General features: G+C 46.3%; 6 protein-coding genes across 7 annotated transcripts; 3 read left to right on the top strand and 3 right to left on the bottom strand.

Moving 5' to 3' along the window:
• Positions 1 to 1,224: 1,224 nt before the first annotated feature.
• Positions 1,225 to 3,130, top strand: GL218_02261 (putative epoxide hydrolase; the record flags this gene model as incomplete). Its single annotated transcript, XM_033578764.1, has 3 exons — positions 1,225 to 1,296; positions 1,387 to 1,517; positions 1,639 to 3,130. The coding sequence occupies 3 exons, from the start codon at positions 1,225 to 1,227 to the stop codon at positions 3,128 to 3,130; spliced, it is 1,695 nt and encodes a 564-aa protein (XP_033438395.1).
• Positions 3,131 to 3,879: 749 nt separating this feature from the next.
• Positions 3,880 to 6,748, top strand: GL218_02260 (Protein HID1; the record flags this gene model as incomplete). The annotated part of the gene is made up of 5 exons (XM_033578763.1): positions 3,880 to 3,975; positions 4,060 to 4,767; positions 4,818 to 5,414; positions 5,465 to 5,708; positions 5,760 to 6,748. The coding sequence occupies 5 exons, from the start codon at positions 3,880 to 3,882 to the stop codon at positions 6,746 to 6,748; spliced, it is 2,634 nt and encodes an 877-aa protein (XP_033438394.1).
• Positions 6,749 to 7,449: 701 nt separating this feature from the next.
• Positions 7,450 to 9,279, top strand: GL218_02259 (Bypass of stop codon protein 6; the record flags this gene model as incomplete). Its single annotated transcript, XM_033578762.1, has 5 exons — positions 7,450 to 7,721; positions 7,815 to 8,078; positions 8,263 to 8,854; positions 8,984 to 9,038; positions 9,110 to 9,279. 5 exons carry the CDS (start codon positions 7,450 to 7,452, stop codon positions 9,277 to 9,279), a joined length of 1,353 nt encoding a protein of 450 aa, XP_033439157.1.
• Positions 9,280 to 10,381: 1,102 nt separating this feature from the next.
• Positions 10,382 to 13,676, bottom strand: GL218_02258 (putative hydroxyacylglutathione hydrolase C13B11.03c; the record flags this gene model as incomplete). 2 transcript variants are annotated; one of them, XM_033578760.1, is made up of 13 exons in its annotated part: positions 10,382 to 10,406; positions 10,475 to 10,557; positions 10,613 to 10,639; positions 10,698 to 10,832; positions 10,900 to 10,991; positions 11,057 to 11,270; positions 11,371 to 11,404; positions 11,459 to 11,530; positions 11,594 to 11,681; positions 11,754 to 11,796; positions 11,854 to 11,869; positions 12,458 to 13,120; positions 13,363 to 13,676. In XM_033578760.1, the coding sequence occupies 13 exons, from the start codon at positions 13,674 to 13,676 to the stop codon at positions 10,382 to 10,384; spliced, it is 1,806 nt and encodes a 601-aa protein (XP_033438400.1). The 2 variants fall into 2 exon arrangements, with proteins under 2 accessions (XP_033438400.1, XP_033438401.1); XM_033578761.1 differs by lacking the exon at positions 11,854 to 11,869 and having other exon boundaries at positions 12,514 to 13,120.
• Positions 13,677 to 14,449: 773 nt separating this feature from the next.
• Positions 14,450 to 16,016, bottom strand: GL218_02257 (Saccharopine dehydrogenase [NADP(+), L-glutamate-forming]; the record flags this gene model as incomplete). Its single annotated transcript, XM_033578759.1, has 5 exons — positions 14,450 to 15,396; positions 15,448 to 15,468; positions 15,531 to 15,812; positions 15,869 to 15,951; positions 16,006 to 16,016. The coding sequence occupies 5 exons, from the start codon at positions 16,014 to 16,016 to the stop codon at positions 14,450 to 14,452; spliced, it is 1,344 nt and encodes a 447-aa protein (XP_033438402.1).
• Positions 16,017 to 17,938: 1,922 nt separating this feature from the next.
• Positions 17,939 to 19,015, bottom strand: GL218_02256 (uncharacterized protein; the record flags this gene model as incomplete). Its single annotated transcript, XM_033578758.1, has 1 exon — positions 17,939 to 19,015. The coding sequence occupies one exon, from the start codon at positions 19,013 to 19,015 to the stop codon at positions 17,939 to 17,941; it is 1,077 nt and encodes a 358-aa protein (XP_033438403.1).
• Between the last annotated feature and the right edge of the window lie 2,288 nt (positions 19,016 to 21,303).

Below are 21,303 nucleotides of genomic sequence, written 5' to 3'. Positions count from 1 at the left end.
CCCTTCGAAGCAGCAGCCCGATGAAATCCCACCCACGGGCTTCAGCTTTGAAGGATTGGGTATGACCCGAAGGACTAAGATCGCTGTCATTATTATCATAAGCATATTCGCTACGATGGAGACTATTTTCTATATTAGATGGTTTTGGGGTTGGTACTCAGGTACCGAAGATGATGAGACAGTACCTGAAAGCAAGGCTTGAGCCCAACTTTGCTGTCTCGTTTGGCTACGCGGTTGATGATGCAGCCTCATCTCTGCAATAAGCCGAGAGACTTTTTTTTTTTGTCACGCAGAGGACCTTGTATTATTATTATTATACTAATGTCTCGGAGGAGATCTATTCGCCGCTCAATTCAAACGATCTCAGCTCTTGCACTACTATCCGGGATGATGATGGGTTTTTAAGCGAACTTAGAGGGCTCAATAATTTTTTACACACCTCGGGAGATCTCCATCGGACGTTCGTTCGAGTTTGACTCGGCTTGTCGGGTGTTGTAGCGTTCAGCCGTTGCACCACTGCTTGCGCCATCTAGAGCTCTATTAAGCCTTAATAGGCTCTACGAAATTAGCTATGGGGAAGCCTTAGATGCTAGCGTTATGCGTGGTGGTGAGGGTTAGGTACTACGCGATAATAAGGGGAGAAGTAAGTACCTACACCTATACCACCTCGACGCGTTCAAATATCTTACCTAGTCATGTATTTCATATGTCGTCTAATATGATAGAGCATTCAAGTTATCATAGAGAACGTGACAGGAAGGGTGTTCATCAATGCAACTAAAATAGGGCGATCATTCCAACTTCCAACTTCTCTCTAGGGGGTATACGTATGCACCGCCACTTCACTCTTAAGAGTCGAGACCTTCTTATACCCTTGTCAGTCTAAATCCGTCTAAATTCGGGGTCGACTTCAATCTCAATTGGTCCGTAACTAGTATTATCCCTGTTGTTTTTGCCTTGTTTTCGGATGTACTACGAAAAATTTTAGCCACATAAAGTCAAGCCACTTAGATCCCTTAAAACGAAGTATAATTTAAACAAGATCTCTCGGAAGCGATGGGGCGGCATGAAGATAATATGAAGTGCTAATTTTGATTTCTCGTCAGTGACTTGTTCATGCGTCTCTCGTTATTTGTCTTTTAATTCACTCGTTACCTCAATCGATGTTGTGTTGCCTTTTGACGTGATACTCGTGTATATTGGGATAGTATTTTATACTTGAAAATGGCTGCTGCTGAAGTTGAAGAGGCTGTACCCGCTGGCGGTGCTGATGAAATTAAGCCCTACAGAATACATGTGAGCCACTTTACAATCCAATTTTATCGAATCCAATTTTATACCTATCTCAATCAAATCGGAAAGTGTGGCTGACAACGCTGTTTATAGGTATCATCAAAATATCTAGAACTCACAAAACAGAAACTTGAAGTTACCCGATTGCCTCATGAGTTCCCGGAACCGAAATCGAAAGATTGGTGGGAGCCTAAGTCTCAAATAGAACCACTGATTGACTTCTGGTTAGTCTTCAAACCCTTCAGCTGAAATTGGAATGAAATGCACTTATACAGACCTTGTGTATCCCCAAATGTCTATACCTTAGGTATATTAACAATTCCAGTAAAGCTAATAAATAAATAGGTTAGAGCAATATTCGTGGAGAGTCCAAGAAGATCTCTTGAATACGGAGTTGCCTCAATTTCGCACCGAATTTTCTATACCTTCATCTGAAGCAATCGTTAGAATTAACTTCATTCATGCTCGTTCTTCTCATTCAAATGCAATACCCCTTCTTTTGATACCCCCATTCCCTTTTTCAAACCTCTCTTTTGGACATCTCGTCAAGCTTTTCACAGAACCGGAAGATGTCGCGAATAATCAGCCCTTCCACCTAGTTATACCCGCTCTACCGGGGTTGGGTTTTAGCGACGCGCTTCCGAATAATACACCGATGATCTCATCCACAGGAGAAATCTTGAATTCGTTAATGAGCCGACTTTCATACCCTCATTACTTGATAACGAATGCAAGTTCTGGAATCAATTCACCTGCGGAAATCGACTTTAAAATTGCCAATTATCTAGTAACTCATCATTCCGATTCCTGCCTGGGTGCTCACTTGATATCACCCCCTTTGGCACGACCGAAGCTCCGAGAAGCACCGGTCGAGTGGGCAAAATGGTCCGTTGCAAGTTTATTTCGTGCCCCTATTCTTGGGTACCGTAAAGAGGATTTCTCTGCTCTCAAACGAAACAGCCTCTCTCGTTCGTCAAAGAAAACGCCAACTCCCGCTCGGTTCGGATTAAATCAATTGGGTCTTCGGGAGCCAAACACCTTAGCATATGCGCTGTGTGACTCGCCAACAGGTCTGTTGGTCTTCGTGCTGAAGAGTCTCCGCTTGCTTGACCCCAAGAAAGAATTTGCACCTACAGAAGTGATTAACTTCACTCAGCTTTCTTGGCTCCCCGGTCCAGAGTCAGCCATGAGATTCTGGGCACATTGCGCACGGTATCCAGAAGTGGATAAGAAAGTTCGCTCACGACCTAAAATCGGAATCACAGTATTTCTAGGCGATGAGCCTAGTACGAATGAGGACACGGAAGCAGAGGCTATCGAGCTGATACAGGACGAGGCAAAGGACTGCTATATGTGCCCTAGTTGGGCCAAGACGAAATACAATGTAGTCCATGTCAACCGTGCGATAGGAAGATCGGGACTCCTAGCTTGGGATCGACCCGAAATCATTGCTACAGGTGTAAGAGGGGTAGCCGCTTCGATTTTGCGGTCAGATTCTCGATTACGGCCTGCGGCGTCACCGACGCCAGCGCCAGCGGTGGCCGATTTAGAGCGAGTGGTAGTCCACGACGACACTACCGTTGAGCAACCATCATCTCCGCCGGCGCAAACAACTCCAACACTTCTAGTACCGCCAAGGGGCGAAGAGCGCAACCAGCCACATAGAGAAGTCAGCGATGAGACGGCTGTAGGAAGCAATGAGGATATCCCTGGGAAAACTCTTTCCCCGGCTCCAAAGGTACCAAGTCCAACGCATCTTGCACCACCGGCCGATGAGCGAGAACACCCGCGCCGAGAGGCGAGTGATGACACGGCTGTAGAACAGTCTAATAACTAAAGACAATAACTATTGTAAAACACGACTTCATGTTTACTTTGTTACGGCTATCATTTAAAGGGGTTGGGGGGAAGTGAGAGGGTAATTAATGACCCGTATATACCTGTCTGTTTTTTTCCTGAATTGTCGATGATACCTTGTTAATATGATGTATATTAGAAAGGCATTTTAGCTATACGTTCTAATGTTTGTAGGATTGATGGCCTATAAGTGTATATGGCTAAAGGAAAGCATCTCAAACCAAAGATAACATACTAAATAAATATAACTAACTGCAAATATATTAGATGTTCTCGGTTCATATCATTGATAACTGTAAGTAATCAGCCTATAAGCTAATGTCGATAAGGGGCTTTATCATTGATAACAACTAAACTGGTACCTAACCTAAGACTGGTATCTTAATCAGGTTTCATATCTGGGTCCGTGAATAAGTACATTAGGTACCTAGGTACCTATGTATATCTACCCCATAATGGATATGAGATGTACATCTCACGGTACGTAGCGCGTTTGAAGTTAACAGAATGCAACGCAGCAAATCGCAAGCCGCAACTCTAATCCATGACAAGATTCTAGACTTGAACCAGAGTCGCTAAAGTTGTAATATCATAACTAATATCATATCTAATATCATAACAGCAAATACTCGGCCTCGGCTTTTCCTCAAGAGCAGAACTGGGTTACATAAATCCATTTTCCGATTTAACCAACGTCGCTCGATGTAGGCATGCTATGACTTCATCGCGATGGGTGCCAGCGACTCTAAGCTAGTATTCAAAAAGGGGATCTTCAGGTTGTCAGAAGAGCGACATATACCTGCCGATGACCCATATTGGACATCTGTTAGTAGTAGTGGTCCTATATCCCATATCCTATAACTATCCTATATCCTTACTTGACTTTCTTTGTTCTCTAATCCTTCGCAGTTCTGGGAGCTCCCGGAGTCCTCCGAGGACATATTTAGTCTCTTTGCGCCTGCAGATATTCGTCGAACTCGTGATAGAGCAATTGAGAATCTAGAAACTCTTATACTTGCTGTGACGTCTCGCCTTTTCATATTGCGACACCATCCCTCATTCCCCGACCCCGAGTTCGCACCCGAGCGCGATGCCCTAAATTGTATCCGTATCCTTACCCGCGTTCTGCCCTACCTGTACGAAGTAGACCACCTGCAAGGCTGGGAAGATAAGTTCTTTTGGGGTACTAGGCGAAAGCGGACGAGGCGAGCTACTATCGCGAACGAGGTGCTTTTCGATGAAGCGGAGGAAGAAGCGAAGCCGCTCCCTGCTGACGAGTTCGAGGAGGCAAAACCCTTAGCAGAAGAGCTTATCGATACTCTCATCGACCTCCTTTTCTTCTCTGACCTAACAGTTCCGAAGCAGCCTCATGGCAAGCCAAAAGTCACCTATGCCATTTGGCAGAGCGGCGTGGGCTGCAACACAGCTGTACCTACGACAAAGGAGTACGAGAGTAACCGAGGCGAGATCCTGCGCCTTCTCTTGACTCTAGCGGGTCAGAGCATGTATATGTCCCCCAGCATACTACCAACTAGGGGGGCCAGGTCTCTAACATATATTTGCACATGTCCGGATAAGCAAGTCGTCTTATCCGTCTTGTGTTCCCTATTGAATACTGTAAGATCCGCTCTCGATAAAACATGTTCTCCAAATACTAATTTTCCTAGACCCTCAAATATAATCCAGCAAGCTGGCGTGTGCCTTATAACACTCTTATGTTCAAGGACCCAAAAGAGATCCTCATCGCCTATACCTTACAGTTCCTACTAGTCACCCTTATTTACCCAATACCCGAGCCCGCTACTGGCTCTGCGCCCAAGAATTATTATCGCCATTTCCTCGGAAGACTACATCGTCCTCAAGATTTCCAATTCATTGTTGATGGTATGACGCGGATACTCAATCAACCTATGCAGGCCAACATCTCGTATATTCCCGGGACCCAAACTACGACTAGATTCTCTCCCGAGATAATAATGCTGTTCTGGGAGATCACCCAATGCAACAAACGATTTAGATCTTTTATGATCGATACGCAGAGAGCACACGACTTTGTTATCCTCCTCCTTTTCTACGCCACTGAGCATAAGACAGATGCCTCAAAACAAGGCGTCGTACGAATGTGCGCATTCTTGCTACAGACGTTGAGTGTCGAGAAGAACTTTGGCGTCAATCTCAATAAGCACTTCGAAGGACAGGAAACATTGCCAGTTGTTATTCGAATCCCTGGGTTCAAAGGCACATATGCCGATTTCTTGATACAGGTAAACAAATCATATACTCCTAAGAGTGATTTTAACTAACTCTCATGAAGTCCATATACAACCTCATCACAAGAAGCCAGGGCAAGCTTTCTGCCATATACCCTGCGCTACTCGCCGTGATTAACAACATAGCTGCTTATCTAGAGGGCATCAACGGCACGACGGGTTCAAAACTACTACAGTTGTTCAATTCGATGTCCTCCCCTTCATTTCTTCTTGCTAATGATAGTAACCACGATCTCCTCGCATCTCTCCTAGAGTCGATGAACGCTCTGATTGAGCATCAATACAAGAGTAGGTAGCTTACCAATACATACTATTAGAGCTTTCTAACAGGATATGCAGAGAATCCTCACTTTATCTACCTAATATTGAAGAGTAGAAAACGTTTTGAGGCGTTACGAAATTTTACGCTTGAGAGCGGGCAAGAGGAACTCGAGCGAAGAAGTCGTCGAAGGAAGGAAACTGGACAGTCACTAGACCCATTGGATGCAAGCTCTAGGCGTAGTTCCGTCGAGAGTCTACGCAGCCCCGTTACAACACAACCAAGAACACCAACGTTAAGCAATGTACCAGAGGAGGATACGACGTTTGCTATCGGCGATGCTGAGGATGATAGCGATGAGGAGGACGATGACCGACCGACACCGGCGCAATCGAGTCCGAGCGAGAATCCTTCTCGGGCCTCTTCTGTTGTCGATGTAGAAGATGCAGTACCAACGCAACTAAGGGGAATGTCGGAGAAAGCTAGGGGGAAAATGCCTGCGGGCGTACCGACATTCTCTCGGCAGAATAGCGTGACAAGTCTCAGTAGCTATTCGGCAGCCGGTCAATCCGCACCTGGTATTTTCGAGCCTTCGGCGGAATGGATCGAGAGTTGGCTTCCCGAGCTTCCTCTCCATACGATCCTCACCGTCATCCAGCAATTGACCGTGTTAATTAACCGGCAAGGACTGACGGCAGAAGTACCATCATCCGCAACCTTGAAGGCCATCCAAGAGGCAGACTTAGTCGGCATAGAGCCTTCCTCGATTAGAGTGCATTCATTCGAGTGGTCGCCCCTAGCTCTAGGTTGGTACGAATCGCTAGTTTGGAGCTTCGTTTTCGCAAGCGAAATGCAGGTCTCGAGGGGCACCGTTGGCGTGTGGAACGGAACGGCGATCAAGTTGTTTAAGGTGCAGGAAACTGCCGCCCAAGGCCCGACCTTAACATCTCCCCGAGGAGCGGTAGATGCCGTCGGGAACAACATCGTGTCGAGGATCGGGTCTATCAATCTGCGAGGTGCGCAGGTGTCCCCATCATCTCCTGGACTTCAGCCGCAGCGCAATGCGTAGACTTGGCCATGATTATAATGATAGAGAGTAGTCTAGCTTGACTATGTACGTACCGTAGAGCGAATATTTACCATACTCTACAACAACTACATATGTTACCTGGGGGATTGGTTTAGTGTTTAATTCATATCAGTTCTCTGGGAAGGAATTTAATGTATGGCTTATTTAACCCCGAGTTGCTTAGCTGTTGATGATAGAGCCTACTATTTTATCACGAGCCGCAAGTTATTTATACCCAAGTCCTGGTTGTAAGTCCTAGTTGTGACCTAGGTAGCGTAGTAATCATAATCAATACTCTTGATAACTCTACTTTAAAGATAGGTATACCTACAAGGACGTAGCTTCTGACTTACTACAAGTCACAGCTGCTGTACCCCGTGGGGAATATACTAATTGTCCAATCAGGGAGCCGAGCACCGCTTCTCCCGGCATGGCGGTCCGCGGAGCTTTAAAGCGGAAGCGCCTCCAATTCGTCGTTTTCAAGCTCTTCCGACCTTCAACCGACAGAAGCTCAGGGACGTAGAAGAGGTTGGAAGGAACTGTAGATCAGGGGTTTATATAAGGGCGTGAATGTAATGCGGCGATAGATGGACAGGTCCTATAAAGACAGACCATCCCGTCTATCTTCTTTATAGTTATAACTACCTATTACCTATTAGTTAACTTTCTTTGTCAAACACAGCTCACAGCCTTTCGCCACGATGTCAACTACACAGACCTCGCTCGCCGAAGCCGAGGCCTATCCCATGACGGAGCTCCGCCGTCCTCGGCCCAAAGACGCGGAAGCTTCGCCCGTAGAAGACGCCCCGACCGACGTGGATATCGCTAGAAGCGAGCCCGCGACGCCGTTTCTCAAGTTGATTGTTGCGGGGTACTCGTTCTTCTGCGCCGGGGTGAACGACGGCACGCTTGGGCCTTTGATCCCGTATATTATTTCCAGCTTCGGGATCGGTACGGGCGAGATCGCTATCATGTAAGTAACCCAACCTAGTTATTCTATAACCACGTATAAGTAAAATATTGTAAACCGTTTAGAAAGCTAGGTCAAGTACTAACCAACATCCAGCTACGGAACGACCTTCGCGGGCTGGCTCCTCGCCGCTGTTACCAACCCCATCATGACGGCACACATGACTCTCGGGCAACTCCTCGGCGTCGGTGCCGTGTTACAGCTACTAGCACATTGTCTGCGGCCGTGGAGCCCACTGCCCCTTTTCTGCATCACGTTCTTCCTGCAGGCGCTCGGCATGGCGTACCAGGACTCGCACTCGAACACGTTCGTCAGCGGGCTCAAGAACGTGCCGCATCGCTGGCTTAGCTTTATACACGCGTATGTAATGTCAAAACTTACCTCTTACCTCTAGCTTGGCCCTTGACTTCACTTCACTTGGTTACATTATATTACATTATTTGCGGAGTTTCTACATCATTACTTAAACATCCAGTCTAGTTATAAATAACTCCTACTACTTCTAAGAGATGGGTGTCTAACCTACTAACTTTCTACCTTCCAGATGCTACGCCCTAGGCTGCTTCATCGGCCCGCTCATCGCTACTGCCATCGCCACGAGCACCAACACCATGGCCATCGACGGCTGGAAGCGCGTGTACTTGGTGCTAATCGGGATCTCGGTAGTAAACGTAGCCGGCGTGGTCGTCGCTTTTCGAGACTCGCTCTGGAGCCGGTTAAACGCTGCTCCCACCACCACAGACACAGTCCTGCGACAGAAACGCAACCGCGCCGCTATGACGGATATGGCCCGCCTGCTCAAGTCCAAGACTCTCTGGCTGATCAGCATGTTCTACTTCTTCGAGCTCGGGGCCAACTTCACGGCCGGCGGCTGGGTCGTCGAGTTCTTGACTACCGTGCGCGGCGGTAGCCTCTCGGCTATCGGATACGTACCGACTGGGTTTTACGGCGGCATGTTGGCGGGTAGGTTGTTGTTGGCCGAGCCGACGTTTCGGTACGGCGAGCAGCGCATGTTGTTGGTGTATAGTGTGCTGTGCATTGCGCTGCAGCTTGTGTTCTGGCTGCAGCCGAATATTGTTGGAAGCGCTGTGGCGCTGAGTTTTATCGGGTTCTTTACTGGGCCTTTTTTTGCTACTGTGAGTGTTGCTTCTGAGGACTTATTTTTTCCCCTTGAACGATTGGTTGTGAAAGTATTATATATTAGGTATTCTTACCTTATGTACTATTACCTGGTTTACTAATATGTATACTTTCTCTCTGTCTAGGGCATGTCAGTCGCTTCGAAACTCTTCCCTCGGGAATCACAACCTGCCGCTCTAGGTAAGACAGACCCGTTTTATACGTAGCAATTTATGTTTTTGACGGTTTAGAGATTGACAACCCACTCTCAGGTTTTATCTTCGTACTCGCGCAAGCCGGGGGCGCTTTGTTCCCTTCCATCACGGGTCTAATAGCGACGAACGCAGGCGTAGCTGTATTGCAGCCCATCGTATTAGCGCTGTTCGTTGTCGGCGGAATCAGCTGGTGGCTCGTGCCGAAGGTACAGCAACGAAACGAATAGGATCAAATTGATAGACTTCTACGGATGTTGATACTGAAGAACGTAGGATGTAGTTGAGGAGTATAAGAGGATAAGGGGGATTTAGCTGATAATACCTTTTAAGCCGTATATATACGACTCTTTATATTAAGATAAATATAGACTGCCTCCTAGATAATTAATAGAATGGGCTATAATAAAAGATCAGTATAGAATTCAATACTAAAACAAGTGTATAGTTAGTTAATTGCTTTGAATGTGAGAGTTATCAAAAGGCTACGCACAGTAAAAAAAAAAGAAACACTGTACATACTTGGCAGCCGCAAGCAGCTGACAAGCAGCCCACTTGTTCCTACTTAAACCAACGAAAATTTCTATACTTTTTTTTTCTTCTTCCTTCCAACCTCTTTCCTCCCGTCACGACTAGCAAAAGACCCCCCCCCCCCCCCCCGGTGCGGAACAGCGCTTATCAGCCAGTATTATTCATCACGTCGAAACAGCATTACACTGCTATATCATATCACATTATAGCTACCAATTGCTTGTTTAAATATAGGAAGAATAAACCAAGTTTCGACGAGTAATTGCGGTAAGTAGGCAAGCGCAGTGTATCGCAAGACACCGGGAAGTCTGGGTTGAGGGATCGTGCAAAGAAACACGGGATATCAAGACAAGATACAAATTGCCCATTACGCAGGTGGGTAGGTAGGTCTATATATACCAGCTTCTAATTATGCTAGAGCTTGCCGTCTCGATATACAAACAGCGAGCAAGTGTGGACAGTGAAGCAAGATTGAATAATACGCGTCGTCCTATTCTTATAGGTCGGCGTTCCGCAAGTTGCTTAATTAGCGTTTAGCACGTTGAAGATGGGCTGAGGCTTAGTGCTTGCTGGAGAAATTCCCGTTTCCCTTTATATATTTTTGCTGGGTTTAGGTAGATACCAATCTAGGAATAATAGTAATATATCATTGAGGTTATGTTTAATCATCAGATGTACTATATAAGTGATGACTGCTCTGATTACCCAATGGATGTAAGGTGCATATGATTCCGTAACCATATCGCTTATTCAGATTCTAAATACGAACCTATCCCTCAATGACAAGCACGTATTCCTTGTTTAAATCTTACTATCGGGTGGTGGTCTAGGTTCGTCAGCATCGATAAATATCCGAGTTACTACCTAAACTAACAACGTTTATTACTTACTCACTTGAAGTTGTTCTTCATAGTCCGCAGCTGATCCATAACCTCCACGGGATCTGTCTTACCGGTAGCCTTCTGGACCTCGGGATCCTTCACGATCGTTAGCGTTTTATCATCCCATCATTCTCGGGTCTTCATCACTTACCTCTACTCGCATGAACACGTTGTGCAGCTATGCCAAATCCGTTAGCTCCAACCATTCGATTACAATTGAGATAAAAATGCTTTACCTTCTCGTCGCCAATTGTAAATTTCCCTTGCGTTTCCTTGTTACTGTCCGCGAACGCTTGTAGTTTCTTGATAGCCTCGTTTTGCAGGACCGAGACGACAAACTTGACGTTCGATTTGGTGTACTCGTGACCGGGCTATCTAGTGTTAATATGGGTGAAATATTCAACAGGTTCCCCTGTCGCCGAACAGATGAATACTTACATAGACTTTGGTATCATCCGGGAGGGAAGCCAGCGTCTTATTCAGGGCTGTATGCATTTCCTCTGCATTGCCTTCAAAGAATCTTCCGCAGCCTAGGCTTTGTTAGTCTCGAGTCTTCCAGGCCTGCTGTAGACCGCAAAGTAATGTGTATGCTCACCTGCGTGGAACAGGGTATCTCCGGTGAAGACGGCCTTGTCGTCACCGTCCTTTACATACCAGCAGATGCTGTCCTGCGTATGACACGGCGTGTAAAGGCCCTTCACATCAATGCTCCCGAGCTTGAATACCTTGCCGTTTTCAGGGGTCTGTGTGACACTCTGGCAGTCCTTACCCCCGATGATAGGGAGATTTGGAATGCCTAGATCACTTTTCTATATAGACGCTCAGATTAGAATACCGTATGTCGTATGTCGTATGAAAATATTGTATATAATGCATATAATTATACGAAAGGATATAGTATCAACTAACAAGTTGGTCGTTTCCACCTGCATGGTCCCAATGGCTATAAGCGTTGTTAGCGTCAAAAGAACTAGAAGTAGTATAGAAAGATACTTACTGGTGTGTATTTACGATAGCTGTGAGATTAATCTTGCCATCCTGAATAGCCTTCTTTAAGACTGGCGTAACCCTGAATATCCGGGTTAGACTACACTTACTATAGGAGGTGTGCATATCATGAGCTCTAACTCACTCTTCGGGATGCGCGGGGTCGATAATGACAGCATCTTTGGACTTGTCATCGACGAGGAGATAGGCGTAATTGTCGCTCGTCCCCGTCCCTATAAATGTATTAGTCCTGAGCACCGGGTACGAGCAGACTAGGTTAGGTACAGATAGTAGGTTTGACTTACACATAGGAATTGATTGGATCTGCATTTTGCGGGTGAAGGCAAGCTATAGCGGAGTTAACAGCGAGTCCCTTGATGGCAACAAATGCGTCTGATAACTTACAGCCGCGGTCGAGGTGCTTATTCTCCGGGTAGCTAGTAGAGGTCTTGTTCTTACAAGGTAATTCATGAGGCGGGCAAATGGGTGGCTATGATTCGTGATCCGACTAATACTCCGATGCTTACAAACGTATTTGGGGATTCGTAGCTATAAACCCGACGATATCCATGACGTCGATTCGCTACTGGACGGCCCGTCAATAAGCTATGAATTAAAGTAAACCAGCTGGCAAGTAGTGTCAAGATTCTTGATAACCTATCAGATTACTTGGATTTGTCACAAGTATAGAGCATTCGGCTTATGAAGTTCAACTCAACCACTACTTTGTAGGTCACGTAGTATATATTTTATTGTAACTATTATAAATAATATAGTTGAGACTATCTCCATAAGAATATGAATAAGGCTTATTTTAAATTAATAGATGCTAGGTTAGAACCATCAATCTTAACTCGAATTAGATATACACGGGTTTAAAGCCTAGTAAATGGAACAATATCACATACACACATGGATTGTCAATAGCATAGGTGTATTACTTAAGGAATATCATCTCGATTACTACGCAGAGACAACATCCCAAATAATGTAAATATACCCTACCTACACAACCCCGATCGGCTTCGGTTTCCACGGGCCTTCATATCTCGACCACCCCCTTACCTGACTCGATGGCATCTGCGTAGGTATTTCAACAGCTTCAGATATGCTGCCAACATTCTCTACCGCCTCAAGTTCCTCGTCTAATGCCTGTATATCGGCCTTGACATCATCCAACGTCCTCGCAGGAGCCACATTTTCCGCGTCTTTCTTCACAATCGACGAAGACGTAAAGTCTCCGTCAAGTATAGCTTGCGACAACCGTAGACACCGGGAGATGATCTTCGGGTCCTCGGACGAATCCTCGATCTCCGCCAGGTTCTGCAGCAAGACCGTCTCGTCCCACTGCTTCAACTGCTTCTGCAGCATCTTCGTCTGTGCCGTCTCGTCCTCACCTAGATACCTTAATAATAAACTCCGGCAAGCATTCGGCTTGTCTTCACCAGCACCGACGTCCTCGCCCGGCAGATTCTTCCAGTAGTAGTCCCATATCCAGACCAGCGCCTTCTTCGCCGCAGTCCTGAGTTTTGTTAGGGAAGGCAGTTGTTCATGCGTAGCTTGGTGCCGTAGCTCGACAAAAGTCGCCGGCAGCCCGATCGTTTTGGCGATCGAGTACATGCTCATCTTGCGCTGCTTGTCCTGCTGGCTGTCTAAGAGACCAGTTACAAAGCTATAATTAGATAGGACACCGTTAGCCGGATATAATTCGATACCCCAAACCCAATTACCAAGTACGATGGCGTAGCCTGACTAGCCGCATCCTTCGCCGAACGAGAACACGGCAGCTAAGCTACCGGCCCTACCCACGTGGACCGCCACGAGTCTAGATTGCCCTCCCTCTCCGGATACTCCGAATAAATCCACTAACAACCTGGAAGCATATATGCAGGAAACGAGGGACGCTATACGTACCGACTAAAAGCTGCGGCGTACGCGGCACGAATAGCGTACGATGAAGTAGCCCTGGTCTCGCGGACGTCGCTTAGGAGGGCGGCGACGAGCAGAGCGGTAGACTCGACCAAGTGGGGACAGCCGCCGCGCTGCATCCACATGGAGACGCGCGACACGGCGTGCTGCTTCGCCGCCTCTTCGGCTCTTCCCTTCTCACCACTACGCTCCTCGTCACGGGAATCGGCTGTGCTGCCAGTTCCAGCTGGGTAAAACTGCTGACGAACACGCAGTAGCTCGCTGCGGTCCCGCCAAGGCGTATGGATATACTGCACCATGATATATATATATATATGATCCGACAGAACAACAGCCACAAGTAGGTGACGAATCAGTCAAATCGTTTAGGCTCTAACCGACAAGACTTGCCGTTGCGGCGGCAGCAGCAGCAGCAGCAGGGGGGTGTTGTAATTTAAACCAGGGCGATCTTTTCGAATAACCAGTTTTGAGAGTTTGACTGTAGAGATAAAAGTACATGAAAGTAAGTATTAACTAGTTACCTACCTAGACCTTAAAGTCTCGAGTCATTGGATAGATACATACTATGTAGAATAGAAATAAAATTATAGCTTTTTCGCTATGCGAATTGCCCCACCTCGCTACCCGGAAAACACCGCTTTTTGGGTTTCTTTTATGTACCTAACTTAAAAGTATTTGACCAGTTAACGGACTAAGAATACGCGCATATCTTAGTACATAATCTTCCATTTATTCAAGGGTAACTAGTCGAATTATGTTATCCTTCTTCCTGTTACTAGCGTAGTTAATACTTTGAGTATTCGGCAGGGGATGGTACATAGCTGAAAACAATTCTTAAAAGGCAACTAGTATCCTTTCCATCGATTTATGGATATCTTAGCTAAGTTCCTGACATACATACAAGCTACATACAAGCCCACCCTTTTTTTTCTCTACCTTTTTGAAAGCACTAAAGTTCACGGCCACTTCAAGGTTTAGTCAAGCCCCCTTTTTTTTTGTTGTACCGCACTACCACTACCACTACCACTACCACTACATTGCTGTAGCTAAATCAGCCGACATAGCCGACATCTCATAGTATGGTCTTCTCTTTCAGGAAGATGCCGTACTTCTCCTTTAGCTCCTTCATTAAGGGGTCATTGATCTTCGAGCTCATCGGAGCAAGAATGCCCCTCTCGGAGATAGTACCATCGAGCACCTGCTTGACTGCTACACCGCATGGCACACCCACTAGCTTAGCCATGGCGCTGTAGCCCTTGGGATCGCCATACTCGCACAGGGTTGACGTCTTAACTTCTCGGCTGCCGTCCTTGTTCTCGATTTCGAACTTGTGCTGCAGCATTACGAAGTCTCGTTCCCCCTCCTCGTATTGCATCTTCTTCTCTAGGGTCGCGCACAGAGTGTCTAATGGGTTACCCCGGGGTGTAATCTTCTCGTCCGAGAAGATACCAATCCATCGCAAGCCACTAACGATTCGTGTCTTCTCCTCCGGTGAAGCGAACGTGGTCTTGGACGCAATTGTAGACTCGAGGTCGCCTTGGCTGCTTGCGGAAGCGCCTAGGATCTTTTGTGTGGCCTCTTTCCAGGTAACGGATTGCTTTAGGAAGTCTTGCTCGGTGTCATCTAAGAATCCGATGTCGACTAGCACTCGGATGAATTCAGGGAAGCCCTGGTATCTGAGAGTACCACGGACGATGGTCTGTGCCTCTGGAATATTGTACCGCTCCTTGTAGGGGGTCGAGTCTCGGTTCGGGTAGGCAACGAAAGCGTAACCGGGGTAGATGAAGTACGGCTTCGCAGTACCCATCAGGTCCTTTGATGCAACGTCTACGACCTTGCCGTCTTTCCAGTACTTGGCCGCATTTCTCAAGGCCAAGAGAACTCCACGAGAGGACCAGCTGAATTTATAACCTAGAGGGTTGTCTGAGTCTTCAGGAGCTGGTAAGCCGCCACAGTAGGATAAGAAGCTTAAAATCTTGCCCCCAGCCTTGTGTACTTCCTCGATTGTCTTGACGGCGTCTGAAAGGGTTAGCATTATGTACTCGGTTCACGTTTTGCGGATATTCCTACATAAGTGGTCAATGCCGGGATCTATAGGACAGTTAGTTAGTTTTTAGTAGACATGGGAAGCAAGCATTGAAGAAGGGACTTACCTAAGCCAATCTCGTTCATGACGGTGATACCGGCGTCCTTGGCTTGCTGGTCCAACTCCAACATCGCTGGCGAGACGTAGCTTGTGGTGACAACATGCTTCTTCTGGCGAATGGCCGATTTGATGACGGTAGCATGGAAGGTATAAGGGATCAAGCTGATGACTAGGTCATGCTTGCCAACTTCGGTGTCGAGAGCATTATCGTCGTTCACGTCTAGGGAGATGGGAGTGGCATGTTTGACTCCCTTAGAAAGGGATTGGGCCGATGCGAGGGTTCTGCAAGCTTCGAATAGGTCAATTAGCTGTATTGAGCTTTCGGGAGCGATATATTTGCCATACCAACGGTGACTGCAATGCCAGCATCGCTCAGAATGTGGAGCGTAGGGAGGGTTACGAAACCCGCTCCGAGCATCAATACCTTCCTATAGAATTCATGAGAAGATAGAACTACGCAATGGAGTGTTTGATTTTCTTACTGGGCCGACATCTTGTAAGTATTTACTGATCAATGGCTTAAATTTTTGGTATATGATTAAACCCAGTATTCAACACGGAGAGCTTCAATGTTGGTTCAAGCTTAAAGATTTATCATTGCGATGGAGGGGTACGCGGGGTTCCGATTACGGAATACACACTACTTTATCGATAACTATCTGATAAGACACATCTACGCCGACATGACTCACTGTATATATTATAGTATATTACCTAAACTTAGGTAGGTAGGTGATAGGTAAGTGATACCTACCTACATAGGTATATAAGTGAAGGTGAAGCTAGAGTTTGAGCTCGTCAAAATAATAGAGTATGATCATATTGGCTTTCTAACTGTATACGTGATAGAGGCGAGAGATCTTCACTTTTTATCATTGTTTCACTCTTCCCTTCGTTCCGTAAAACTACCTCCTAACGTATTTAGCCCCTCAACTCGGAAGCGTTTGGATTTTATTAGCTGGGATATCTAGCCTGCCTTCAATATCCGATAAACTCTTGTGTCATAGGCAAGAGACTTGAGACATGCACGGACTAGACATCATATGTTCGCCAAATCTTACCGACTCAAGTTTTTGAAGTAAGCAAACGGCTTCACTGAAATAAAGAGGCTTCACTTAGCGTATTACCTATCGTATTATAGATCTGCCGCGTCCAAGTAGCGACACGAAAAGTAATTAATCAGCACACATACGCTAAGGGAAGCTTAGTCGGGAACAATATTCGTGTATGTAGCACCGAGTAATAAATGCAGATAAGAGAGAGAAAGGAAAAAAAAAAAAAAAAAAAGAGGGCTGCCGCTACTAAATTCTTAGCCGGGATCGTCCACGATAGTTTTTCTCGTGACGGATGGAGGAGGTTTTGTGCTTTGCTTGTTGGAGGGGGGAGGGGCAGGGAAATATTATTATGGTGGACATTACCTTACATTAATGATTACTTCCATGGCCGGATGGTCCTTAAACGGCTAGTTCCACTGCATTAGTTTTCTTCACCCCGTTACGATCTAGCCAGCCAGTCAGATTAATAGTTGGGAAAGGAAAAGGGAAGGGAAAAAAAAAAAGAAAAAAAAGAGAAAAAAAAAGCCCACTAAAAACCCAACCGTGCATGGAAACCTCCTAGAGCAACATGTGACGCAAGCATAACTGCATGGCAGCCATATCCACAGCTTCGTTAGCGCCCCACATGGATCTCCTAACTTGAGGATCTTTGTGGGTAGGGTGGGGAACAACCCACATGGGACCGTCTCGGGCCAGGGCGTGGGAGGGGAGAGTGGAGAACAGAGGTACGTAGCTACGTACCTCTCTCCCTCCTCCTTCTTCCTGCATGCGCGCAGCAGCGTCGGTTTGGACGCAGAGCCCCAAATAGAACGTTGGAGATCCTTGCTTAGCCTGCTGGGCCCGAGCTTAGTCCCCTGCATATCGACAAACGTAAATTAGTATGGACCTATCAGAGCTGGTCTTCATATGCCTAACCTAGATCTTTAAGGATACCTAGGTACAACGACTTACACGCAACGCTTCAGAGTCGTGATGAATTCTATTTCAGGTCCAACACTTAGCGATTATCATTAAAAGTACCACTTGCCGCGGCTAACGAGTCGTCACAAATGACATGTCACGGGGCTCTTATTATGCTTGCAGTAAATCGAGATTCTCAAGTATTTTCTTGATTTTTTTTTGAATGGTCAAAGCTAAGTGCTTCATAACTACACTAGTCTTGTTCCAGCTATTGATATCTTTTACGAATCTTCTATGCATGATATGCATGTCTTTTTCCTAGGCTCAAAATTTCCAAGGTCTCAATAGATCCCTTTATCATTCCCTCACTCATTTCCGGATAGAGTTGTAGATAATTGTCGGGAAATTAACGCTGGATTTATTATATCCAGTTTTGCTAGGTTGAGGTTCACTCTGCAGCCTATTCTTTCTCTTCATCTTCTTCGTTATCCTCGTCATCTTCCTCTTCATCTTCTGATGCTGGAGGTTCCCAGGCCTCTTCTAGCTTCCATCCGTGACCTCGTCCTCTGTACGTCGTGTCCAGTAACTGTGATGTTGTTGTTCGGTAGTTGTCTAAGCTCGGATCTTCATCCGTCTTGCATGGTGGATCGTACAGTCCCATGCCCACTAATATTTCTCCTTCCTCCTCCGGCTCCTCAAGCGATTGATAAGGTATGGATTCCTCAGGAGCAACCATTGGTTGTGGTTGTTGTACGGGCTGGAACTCGTCCGGCGTTGGAGGGGCCGTGCAAGAATTGAAATCATGAGCGCTAAGGGCATTATCCCAATTGAATGAAGTTTGACCGTCAAAAGACGGAAATGGTTCCAACTCGCCGGGGCTCGAGTTCACTGTATAGTTAGGCATGAACTGTGGCGTAGGGTTCCATACATCGTGTGATATGTAAGTTGGTGTAGGATGAGTATGAGAAGATTCCGTGTATGGTAAACATAGCGGTGACATGCTAGATATAGGTGAGGTTTGGCCGGAGTATACTGCCGGAGTTGGTGGCAAATTTTGGTATCCGGAATATATGTCTGTCTGCTGATATGACATTGGTGTTGGGATGACATATTGGGAGAAATCCGGCTGTGGCATAGGTATATGCATTTGCGGCTGCTGGAGATGTGAAGTCGGATGCCAACTAACTGGCCGGTTATTCCTTTTGATGGGATCCTCTGGTGCCGAATAGGATGTGCAGTCTTGCTGCATCTGCTGCATGACAGCTTGGTTCAGGGCCTGCTGACGTCGCTGAGCAATGTTGCCGTCGTTCATCATAGTCCTCCGTCGTGCCATCATGGCTTGTGGACTATTGCTGGCACTACTCGGCTTGACAATACGCATAGCTCCCGGCGTCCGCTGCCCGGTCGAACCACGAGATATCCTTCGTATAGAATCGGAAAAGGTGAACTGCCGGGATAATTCATCAAAGGTTGGATCTGAAGAATAACTCTGAGGTGGCATATGAGGCATACTAGCCCCTAAGAGTGAGGGCATCATGGTGATAAGACGTTGTATAGAGATGTGTAAAGAGGTTATGAGTATTCCGTTGAAGATTTCGTAGGTGAGTGAGAGAAACCTCGGAATAGAGGGAGGACGGGCAGGTAAATATGAGGTCTATTCAAAGGCTAACTTAGGCTACTAAGTTCAAGAATGTAGTAACATGAGAAAGCAAAGGGCCTCATTAAAAAGGATAAATCAAACTAAAAGCGTGGGGACAGTTGCTATGTGAGATGGCATACGGATGGTTATATTGGGGCGATAGGGCCGAGAAACAATACCTACCTAGAGACATGGTCTGGTTTGGCATGTGTATGTATGTAGTAGTATGTATGCATGTAAGTGCGTGTCTGCGCGTGTCTGCTTCAACCTGTATGACGGTTCCCGCTTAGCTGTACTTAGCTGTATTATTTTCCTTCCTGCGTCATATGGTTCCGGCAGGGGTCTAGTCGGTCTAAAAAGGGATCCTTCATTGTATTGATAACCGGGGACGGACGGGTGATGATGGCAGCGTTGGCGTTGTAGGCTAGCCTAGGTTACAGTCTTTGATTTTTTTTTTCTTCCTGTGGTCGGTTGTTGCAAGGTATATTTCTAAATAGGTGGGCGGTCAAAGGAACGGTTTGAACGACGTCTAAAAAGGACAAAGGTACTAGACGCCTGTCGCAGGACTACCCTTGGCCCCCATTTGCCTTGCCTTACCTTTTCCGTACCGTACTCCTGCGGCGTAAACGAAAGTGGATGGTGTAAAGGGCGTGCAACGTAGAAAGGGGGTGTGTAAACTTGTAGAACGTGAGCCGAAATTCAGCGGGAGGGTGCGTTGGAAGGGGGAAAGGATGTGTGCTTATCCTAGCGCGAGAGAGCGAGCCTTGCTTGATGATCGTTGTTAATAGGCTCATTACATCGTGTTCAAGGGGGGGGGTGTGGGGTGTCAGACGGCAAAAAGGGGGCGTGCTAGTTAATTGATAGCTTTTGGCGTTTTTGACTATGGCCTTACAAGGATCCAAAGGCCTCACGTACATACGCAATGTACATAGTATAATGTATACTTGTATATTAAATTGTATTAGGGGATTGGATATAATACATAACTAGTATATTGTATAACTTACATAAGAGCGAGTTAGCTGCTCCGGTGAGATCCAGCAGATGCTTCTTCGAATCCAGGGCGGTTCCATCGGTAAGGTAACCCCGGACAGCACAGATGTGATTGGTTCGATAATAACATTAAATACACGTACTGTACTGTACCACATAAATATACCCCTGCCAGAGAAGGGTTGCTGCCGACAGAAGGGTGACGAGGTCCAGCTTATGCTAGGTATACTAGGAATATGATACTAGCCGAACCCGAGGGGGTAGGTGACTATTACCGCTACGCAACTCCATAGCTGCTTTACTATGGCACGTATTACCATTAGTACCATTAGCCTGTCCCAGTGGACCTTGCAAGCGGACCATGGGCATGGGCCAGGGAGCAGCCCTGGCTTGTCTGCTTGTCTGCTTGTCTCCAGGCCTCGAAATTGGCCACCGCGCCAAGACGTAAAACGCTTTTCTTAGGACGGAATCAAGAAGGAAAGGGGGGTAAGATTTGGCGGAATGTGTGGGGAGTGCGCGGAGGCGAACTCATGCCTGTACGTTGGTAGCTATGTTCCATTCCTTAGCATATTGAATGTATAATGTATTCTTTATATATGTAATGTATCCTTATATTTCAAGCAAGCTAAGGCCTTTTCTTTTTGTCCTTATGTCGCGTGGTACGCAGGTAGAAACTTAAGGCTTTGATGGCATCGACTTGATAGAATAATCGTCTTGTCAATCAGAAGATAAAATCCGAACCCGACACTTTACCCTAATCGTCTCGATGTAGGTATGTGCGATACGATACGATACGATACATACGTACCTTGCGGCCCGTTGGTGCACGGCCATGGCAGCCGTACATATTGCCGTACATATTTAAAGGTAACCTTGTTTAACACCAAGGGTAGCTGAGTGTAGTAGTGTATTGCTTTACTGCGTACTACATACGTAAGAGGAATGCCATCCGGCCTTTTTTTTTTTTTTTTTCTTATTAACAAAGTCTTGGTATATTCACTTAGGCTTGAGCAAGGACTCTTTTCGGGTTTCGACAGAAGCATGCGTACAGGGAATAAAAGAAAAGTGATCCATGCGGTTCAGTAGTGTGCTCTAGTTATACACACTATAAAATACTTAGGTAGTTACTATAGTAGTAGGTCGAAGTAATTAGTGTATGTATGGAACATGTATGAAGTTACGTACTACTCTTA

Source organism: Daldinia childiae (genome assembly GCF_008694065.1).
Source record: "Daldinia childiae strain JS-1345 chromosome Unknown Scaffold2, whole genome shotgun sequence".
In the NCBI taxonomy this organism is placed as follows: Eukaryota; Fungi; Ascomycota; class Sordariomycetes; order Xylariales; family Hypoxylaceae; genus Daldinia; species Daldinia childiae.
Note: the sequence above shows the minus strand (reverse complement) of the source record. Positions and strands in the feature narration are given on the sequence as shown.